General features: G+C 39.1%; 1 protein-coding gene across 1 annotated transcript; it reads right to left on the reverse strand.

Annotated features, from left to right (window-relative positions):
* Positions 1 to 5,986: 5,986 nt before the first annotated feature.
* LOC125403984 (olfactory receptor 7A17-like) lies at positions 5,987 to 6,946 on the reverse strand. Its single transcript, XM_048439614.3, has one exon. The coding sequence runs from the start codon at positions 6,944 to 6,946 to the stop codon at positions 5,987 to 5,989; it is 960 nt and encodes a 319-aa protein (XP_048295571.1).
* Between the last annotated feature and the right edge of the window lie 3,035 nt (positions 6,947 to 9,981).

The raw sequence follows: 9,981 nt of genomic DNA on the forward strand, positions 1-9,981 counted from the left end.
TAAACTGGAGGATTAATACCAATGTAGAAATGGAACTAACTGATTTTAATTTATAGCCATAGAGAAACAAAAAAAAAAGCTGCTGCCATGGTCAAGTATATAAAACCACTTGTTGCAAATCTCACCGACCTGAGAACTCAGGTGAATCCATTGGCAGAAAGGGAGAGCTGCTCACAAAAAGTCATCCTCTGACTATGAAAGATGTGTGTACACAGAAAAATAAATAATTGAGCAAATGAAATTTAAATTTCTCATTTTTAATGCATGCTTCCCTATGTATGTGTGTGTGTGTGTGTGTGTGTGTGTGTGTGTGTGTGTGTGTGTGTGTGCACGCGTCTAGTGCCCACAGAAGCAGAAGAGGGCATTGGATCCCCTGGAATTGTAACTACAGATGGCTGTATTGTGACTGGCTGCTGAAAATAGAACACAGATATTCTGGAAGAGCAGTACTCAACTTCTGAGCCATCTCTCCAGCCCAAATAATTGTATGTTCTAAGGCAAGAGAGATGTTATTGTACAAACGAGAGTTGGTTCTACATGAAGACCCATAGTTGAATGTAAACTTAAGAGAACATAGCAGAGCTAAGGGGAGTATCTTTTATACCTAACATTTATCTTTTATAATATTTATATTTTATCAGTTTATTTGATTTTAGCTTGGTTTCATACACATCTCATGCTGAGGAGCTGAGTTCAGACAGAAGTCAGCTTTCTATTATTTTAATACTTGTTTGGATACCAGGTGACAGTGTTCTCAACTACTGTATTATAAAAGACAATTTCATAAAGTTAGGTTCCACTGTAAACACTGTGTGAATTATTTCCTTACAGGGGACCAGGAAATATTGATCCTGTAAGTCATCAAAAGACTGAAAATGAATAGGTTCTCAAGAATTAATGAAGTGCCTAAGAATGATGACTCTCTTCAGTCACAGTATATTTGGTGTTATGACTCAGTTTAGGTCAAAAGGATACATTTTGAGTCCATCAACAGTAGAAGCCATATTTTCAGACAATTTCAAATAACAACAAAAAATAATTCAATGAAGCAACATGAAATGCTTCAACCACTGGGGTTATATTTAGTAAGTGGTCTCCTATGCTCATGCATTGAAGGCTACTTCCCACTTTCTTCTCTATCATGTTCAGTGTGGTCAGATTTATATTGAGGTCTTTAATTCATTTGGACTTGAGTTTTGTGCATGGTGATAGTTATGGATGGATTTTCATTCTTCTACAGGTTGACATCCAGTTATGCCAGCACCATTTGTTGAAGATGCTTTCTCTTTTCCATTGGATAATTTTAGCTTCTTTGTCAAAAATCAGGTGTTCATAGGTGTGTGGATTAATATCCGGGTCTTCAATTCAATTCCATTGGTCAACATCTCTGTTTTTATGCCAATACCAAGATGTTGAATAAATGGGATCTCCTTAAACTGAGAAGCTTCTGTAAAGCAAAGGACACTGTCAATAAGACAAAAAGGCAATCTACTGAATAGGAGAAGATCTTCACTAACCCCACATCAGACAAAGAACTGATTTCCAAAATATATAAAGAACTCAATAAATTAGACATTAAAATTCTAAATAACCCAATTAAAAATGGGGTACTGGACTAAACAGAGAATTCTCAATATAAGAATTTCAAATCGCCAAAAGGTACTTAAGGACATGTCCAACTTCCTTAGCTATCAGGGAAATGCAAGTCAAAACAACTCTGAGATACCATCTTACACCTGTCAGAATGGCTAAAATCAAAAACACCAATGATAGCTTATGCTGGAAAGGATATGGAGTAAGGGGAACACTCATCCATTGCTGGTGGGAATGCAAATTTGTGCAACCACTTTGGAAATCAGTGTAGCTGTTTCTCAGAAAATTGGGAGTCAACCTACCTCAGGATTCAGCAATACCACTCTTGGTAATATACCTAAAAGATGCTCAATCATACTACAAAAGCATTTGTTCAACTATGTTCATAGCAGCATTATTTGTAATAGCCAGAACCTGGAAACAACCTAGATGCTCCTCAATTGAAGAATGAATAAAGAAGGTGTGGTACATCTACACATTAGAGTACTACTCAGCGGTAAAATATAATGACATCTTGAATTTTGCATGCAAATGGATGGAAGTAGAAAACACTACCCTGAGTGAGATAACCCAGACCCAAAAATATGAATATGGTATTTACTCACTCATTAGTGGATACTAGCCATAAACATAGGACATTGAACCTATAGTTCATGATCCCAGAGAAGCTAAGTAATAAGGTGAACCCAAATAAAAACATATGTAGATCCACCTGGAAATTGGAAACAGACAAGATTGTGTGACAAAATTTGGAAGCGTGGGGGCAGGGAGTAGAAGGAAGGAGAAAAAGGGAAGGGGAGGGATGAAGAAAGCTTGAGGGAATGGGACAGTTGAGATGGAGGAAGGACAGAGATGAGAACAATAAGAGATATTTTGATTGAGGGAGCTATATTGGGGTTAGCAGGAAACCTGACTCTAGAAAAATTCCCAGGAATCCACAAGGATAATCCCAGCTAAGACCCTAAGCCATAGAGGAGAGGGTACCTAAACTGGCCTTGCTCTGTAGTCAGACTGATGATTATCTTAAATATTACCTTAGAACTTTCATCTAACAAAAGATAGAAACAGAGACAGACACCCACATCAGAACACTGGACTGAGCTCCCAAGGTCCAGTTGAAGAGCAGAAGGAGGGAGAATATAAGCAAGGAAGTCAAGATCATAAGGGGTTCACCCACTGAGACAGTGTGCCTGAACTAATGGGAGTTCACCAACTCCAACTGGACTGAGAATGAACAAGCATGGGATCAAACTACTCTCCCTGAGTGTGGTTGGCAGTTGGGGCCCAATGGCAATGGCACTGGGAGTTGTTTCTACTGCATGTACTGGCTTTTTGGGATCCTATTCTCTTTGGATGTATACCTTGCTCAGACTGGATATAGAGGGGAGGGCCTTGGACTTCCCACAGGGCAGGGTGCCTTGCCCTCTCTTAAGATTGGAGGGGGATGGGGGAAGAGGATGTGTGAAGGGAGTGGGAAGGAAGTGGGGGGAGGGGAGGAAGCAGGAATTTGGATTGGTATTTTTTTAAGTAATAAAATAAGAAAAATGTGATCTCTAAATCACAAACCACATCTTCTTTAATATAGTGTTCTGCAACTTACCACAAATGATACTTTGTTTAGAAATTCAAACCAAGAAAGTTCAAAAAAGTTGATAATCAAATATAGCCATAAATCTCACTTATTTATAAAAATAAGCCTTTTGTACCTGTCTGGTTTTCTTACATTATTGTGTGTTTTGTCATTGAAGTACTAGCAACACAAACAATTTTTAAGAACGTTTTCTTTTTTCTTAATTTTCACAGAATGAATATGCATTGTCTCCTAAGAGCATAGTACAAGGCAGGTCATAAATTTATTCCTTGCATTAAGTGTAACATTTTACCTACATAAATTCATAAGAATATATTTTATCAAGACATTGTATAAATGTTATGTATAGTTTTGAAAACAAGACTTGTTGACATCAGTATTGTGTTTTAAGTACTGTTGGCCCTCTACTTAGTTATTATAATTTGATGAATTGTATATAACCACCATTAGTCACAATATAATTTTGATAACCTTACCTTTGCTCACATAAAGACATTCTCTGTACCATCTTAAAAAAAAAGAAAGAAAGAAATGCTTCAACTAATACTGAAACCCAGTGAACACAATCAACTATTTTCATTGTTCCAAGAGTAGAAACAAAACATGGAAAAGAAGTATTTTCCATAATAATATGAAGTCATTTAATTATGTAAATTTGTTTGATTTGTCATATTAAAATCATCTGTGACTTTAAGGCCATATCAAGTCAATCTATATATTCAAGTATTTGTCTCCATGTAAACTCCAGTGGAAGTAATCAGTTTTTTGCCAAGAACTACTATATTCATCATGTGCTCTGCAATTACCATGGGTCATTTGGGGATAAAATAAAATCAAATGTCCAGTAGAGAAGACCTTTGTATGTTAAAGTATGCATGAGTATAATGAGGAGGTGAGGTGTGACATAAATTAATGGCATAGATCAGCAAAGAACATATTCTTTGTATGCACAAGTCCCTGACTTCAGTTCTCAAAGTAAAAGAAATAGAGAGCTAAGCAGAGGATGGAGGGAGGTGGAAGAAAGGAAGGAACAAAAGGAGAGAAACAAAGAAAGGGAGTGAGTCTGGGAAGAAAGAGAATGAGAAATTCTATAATTTAGAAAGTAGAGGAAGGAAGCTCATAAGTTCAAGGTCAGTCTGGATCACTCAGTATTCTGTTTAAAAAAGGAGGAAAAATGAAAGAACACATAAAAACTGTGGATCACACTGGAGCACTGGACTGAGACCCCAAGGTCCACATGAGGAGCAGAAGGAGGGAGAACATGAAAAAAGAAGTCAGGACTGCCAGGGATGCGTTCACCCACTGATACAAGGGGACCGATCTAATGAGAGCTCACCAAGGCCAGCTGGACTGGGACTGAATGAGCATGTGATCAAACAGGATTCTCTGAATGTGGCTGACATGGGGGCTGACTGAGAAGCCATTGTCAGTGGCACTGGGTCTTGTTTTGTCTGCATGTACTGGCTGTTTGGGATCCTAGTCTGTTTGGATGCTCACCTTCCTAGACCTGGAGGGAGGGGGGAGGGACTTGAACTTCCCACAGAGCAGGAAACCCTGACTGCTCTTAGGACTGGAGAGGGAGGAGGAGAGGGAGTAGGGGGAATGGGAGGGTTTGGGGAGGAGGGGAGGATGTGGAAATTTTTATAAATAAATAAATAAGTAAATAGAAAAACTGTGGTTCAATATTTAAAATATATTTTTATTTATTATTTGAGATTTTACATATGTATACAATATATTTTGATAACATCCACGTCCTACTCCTCTCTCCAACCCTTCCCATATCCCCGTACTATGTCTGCCTCCCAAATATATGTCTCCTGTAATTTCTTTGAATAGCTGAGTCTAATTAGTGTTGGCTATATGCACATGTATAGGGGACCATGAACAAGGCCAGGGGTCAAGTTTCCAAACAGGAATAACCCTCCCTTCACTTGTAGTCCATAATTACTGATAGTTCCTCAGCTAGGAACGGGACACTATAAGTCTTTTTCACCTACACACTGGACTCTTTTTTTTATAAACAGATTGGTCCATTAGCTCAGGCTTCTTATTAATTCTTTTTTTAAAGTTTATTAAATTATGAAAGTTTCCATTTCCGCCCTTCCTCCCAACACCCTCCCACTCCCCCCTCCCCCTCCTCCTCCGTCTCCATCCCTAAGAACAGTCAGGGCTTCCAGCCCTGTGGGAAGTTCAAGTTCCTCCCCCCTCCCTCCAGGTCCCACACTGGACTCTTGACTGACTTGATCTCATGAAGGTCTTGTATAGGCAACCATAGCCACTGTGGATTTAAGATTGTGACAGTCATGTTATGCCCAGAAGACAAAGTTTCCCAGTGGTCCCTGCAACCTCTGTTTTTCATGACTTTCTGCCCCCGCTTCCATAAAGTTTTATGACTCTGCAGAGGCTGCTTCACATTTTTTGATGCTAAAAATTAAATATAGTGTATATCCACCTCATTTGCCAAGGGGAATTACTTCCACAGAAGTATCAAACTTAAGAATATTCCTTTAGTGATGGTGGGAAACTCACAACATATATATTCCAAAATAAACGATTCTTCAAAAATCCCAGTCATTCTCTAAATGAAGTAACAATTAACAGAAGTTTCTGATCCAAGGATGGGAAAAGTAGGAAATGGCAATGGATTACAGATGCCAGAAGAAATTAAGAGAAGAACTTGAATTGTATGACAAAAGCAAGAACAATTGTAGGAGATCAAAGATTAAAATTTTATTATTCAATCCGATCAATAGATTGCATTGGATAATCCAAAACATTGACTACTACAAAACAGATATGTTATGAAGGTAAATCCATTAGTCTGTTTCTAGTTACACTCCCTAACAGGATTTTTAGAGCTGTCTTTATGTCTTTGTTCCTCAGACTATAAATGAACGGGTTTAGCATGGGGGTGACCACAGTATACATCAATGAAGCCATTGCAGTAGCATGTGAGTTTTGGGTCACTGCAGAACTGAGGTACACTCCCAGGAGGGTACAATAAAATAAAGAGACAACTGAAAGGTGAGATGCACATGTGGAAAATGCTTTGTACTTCCCCTGAGCTGAGGAGATTGCACGTATGGAGGACACTATCTTAGAGTAAGAGTAAAGGATGCCAGAGAGGGGACCCACAGCCAGAAACATGGCTGTAATGTAAATTACCATGTCATTAACAAAGGTGTCAGAACAGGCATGGTGTACCACCTGATTTAGTTCACAGAAAAAGTGAGGAATTTCCAAGTTTGTGCAGAATGACAGCCGTAGTGCCAAAAAGCTGTGTAACAGGGAATTCAGGATACCTATGATCCAGCATGCTAGAATCAGCAATACACAGTGTCTTGTATTCATAATGACCATGTAGTGTAGGGGGTGGCAGATAGCCACATAGCGGTCATAGGCCATCACAGTCAGCAGAAAGATATCTAACCCTGAAAAAAGCAATAAGAAGTACATCTGGGTGATGCAACCTGCATAGGTGATGACTTTTCTCTGTGTCTGGATGTTCACCAACATCTGTGGGACAGTGGTAGAGGTGAAGCAGATGTCTACAAAGGACAGATTGGAGAGGAAGATGTACATGGGTGTGTGTAGGTGGGAGTCCACAATGATGGCCATGATGATGAGTAAGTTGCCAAAGACAGTCACAAGGTACATGGAGAGAAAAAGTCCAAATATGAGAGGTTGAATTTGAGGTTGATTCTCTGAAAACCCAAGAAGAAGGAATTCTGAAAGTTGAGTGTCATTTCCTTGTTCCATGAGTTTGATATGCCTACCAAAAGAAGAATTTGGGAAGTATTCAGTCACCGACAAATAACTTGACATCAATGCTCTCTCCTTCCTTCCTTCTGGTCACTTATATCATGGACCACTGGACCCTTTTAATGCTGTTCATATATTCATGGGTTTGAAGTTATCTACTGATGCTAGGGCTTGGACAACCTACCAGAGACCACACCCTTGAAGAAAACTGATTCTTATCAGCAGCCATGATTTCTCAGTTTGGGATGAGACCTTGCCATCCCTTACCTCTTCATGGAGGCAAGTTAAGTGGTTTTATCTTGTGCAGGAAATTTGAAGGTTACCATGGGTGCTGTGAGTTCATTAGTTCATTGGCTTTGTCATATCTAGAAGCCACGATTCCACAAAGTCCTCCTTGTTCTCAGCATATTTCTATCTGTTCTTTTTTCGGTGATGTTCCATGAGACTTGTGGGGGGGCCTGTGCTGTGGAGGCTCATTTAGGGCCAAGTACTCTGTGGGCACATATTCTCTACACCTTGACTAGTTATGGGTTTTATATTATCCTCTGTTCACTACAAAAAGAAGCTTCTTTGATGGGAACTAAAAACTTTGCTGATTTATGGGCATACATATAAGTACTCGGAGGAAAATTTGATGTTCATTGAACAAAGCAATAGCAGGAAGTTCTTACTAAAGCCCATGAGTTGCCCAAACAACATATTCTTGGTCAGACAAGAATATGTCAAGAACTATACCATTTAAGCCTACAAGCCCAAAATTGTGGAAGCACACATTTTATTTTTCAATTTTATATAAATCCTCTGAGAAGATTCCTTGTGTTATTTATTTCTGAATAGTAACGTGTGTGTCATACTCAACCTCTGCCCAAAGTTCACGTTTTAAATGAGCTTTAGGATTATAACATTCTCCTTGTTCCCCTTGCTCAATTACAGACACCTCTCCATGGTCTCTTTAGCCCACACACCTGGAATGGTGACAGTGATAGGTATAGCTGTTATCCTTCATTAAAGAAGTTTGTTTTTAAAGTATACAGAAAATATTTCAAAAAGCTGCAACTGGTCAGAGAACAGCTGCCTGTGGGTTCCCAATCCAAGAGGTACATTTAAAACTACACCTATGTCTTAAAGAACATCACAGGAGATGGGGAGGAAAGGTTGTAAAAACCAGAGGACTAGAGTTTGCTGTGTTTTTAGATATGACAGGAGAACAAATACCTGACTATTCAAGCCCAAATGCTCAGTTCTAAAATCATATACATATAAGCAGTAATAAATAGGCTCAACAGGTTGCATCTATATGTGTTGACTAAGGTTTCTGTCTCACCTGGTCCCACAGCTGTTCCATCCCAAAGAAACACACAGAGGTCTACATTAATTATAAACTGCTTGGCCTATTAGCTCAGGCTTCTTATTGACTCTTTCTTAGCTCTTAAATTAGCCCATAATTTTTGTCTGTGTTAGCCACATGGTTTGTTACCTTTCTCAGTGAGGGTACTATTGGTGCTTCCTCTGTGTCTGGGTGACAACTGCAGACTTACTCTTTCCGCTTCCCAGAATCATCCTGTTCTCGTTGCCCCACCTCTGCTTCCTGCCCGATTGCCCTGCCTATACTTTCTGCCTGTCTACTGGCCAATAAGCATTTTATTAAAATACAAGTGACAAGGTACAGAAAAACTCTCAGAAAGCTAAGGAATGGGGTGGATCCAGCTGTCAATGCCATGACTTTAATCTTAGCCACATCACTTAGCAAATTAAAGACTCATGTGGTCAGAAAAAGAAAGATATATAGTAAAGATAGATTCAGATGAAAAAAACCTTTCAATGGTTTATAGTATGTTTAAAAATATATGTAGACTTGGGAGGGGAAAAAAGATAATGCCCTTAAAATAGAAAAGAAAAATAGTAGTTGAGTGTGGCAGCACACACCTTTAATCCCAACACTTGGGAGGCAGATCTCTGTGAGTTCAAGGACAGCCTGGTCTACAGAGTGAGTGCCAGGACAGCCAAAGATACACAGAGAAACCTTGTCTCAAAAAATCCAAAAATTAAAAATAAAAAGAAAAGAAATATAGTTTAAAATAAAGCCACATAAAGATGGAAAATACACAGAGATTCTGGATACTGCATGCTATTATGTTTTCTTTGATTATAAATGCTACTGGATTAATCCAACATATATATTTTGAAAATTCCTTGACTTTGAAAGTCAAAAGATGTTACTTTGGAGAAGAGATTTTGATTTTGTTTCCATAGGAAATGAGAGGCTGTGGATTCATTCTGAATTAAGAAAAATCAGGTTTGATCAAGGAAGACCCTCACCCTGAGAAATCTCCCATAGAAGTGGGTAGCCCAGATGCCTGAGTTCTACAACCAGAAGAGCTTCAAGACTGCTGGCTGAGATGATCAACCCTCACAGAATATTCTAGTCAGGACTTCATCATAACTAAAATTTTTCTTTAGGTCCCCATAAGATTATCAGCACCATCAATCAGCAAAAAGTAGCCTGGGAAACTATACCCACATCCCCCCCAAATGGATTATGGGTGTTTGCCTTTGTTTAGAATGTTGGTTACAAGTTGTTATGGATAATGATCAGGAGAAAAGCTAAACAAAGGAGATTCAATTCAGAGTTCTTGTTTTGAAAAAAATGGGGGAGAGGAGAAGTGCTGTAAGACAATAGTCTGTACCCTGTCCCTTGTATTTTAATAAAATGCTCATTGCCCAGTAGCCAGGCAGGAAGTATAGGTGTGGTGACCAGGCAGGAAGTAAAGGCAGACAATGAGAGCAGGAGGATTCTGGAAAGAGGAAAGAGTCAGTCTGCAGCTGTCACCCAGATGCAGAGGAAGCAAGATGAGAATGCCTCACTGAGAAAGGTACCAAGCCACATAGCTAACACAGACAAGAATTATGGGCTAATTTAAGATGTAAGAGAGTTAATATGTCTGAGCTAGTAGGTCAAGCAGTTAATAATTAATGTAGACCTCTGTGTGTTTCTTTGCAATGGAATGGTTGCGGGACCAGGTGAGACAGAA

This window comes from Myodes glareolus, chromosome 6, assembly GCF_982192425.1.
Source record: "Myodes glareolus chromosome 6, mMyoGla1.1, whole genome shotgun sequence".
Lineage (NCBI taxonomy): Eukaryota > Metazoa > Chordata > Mammalia > Rodentia > Cricetidae > Myodes > Myodes glareolus.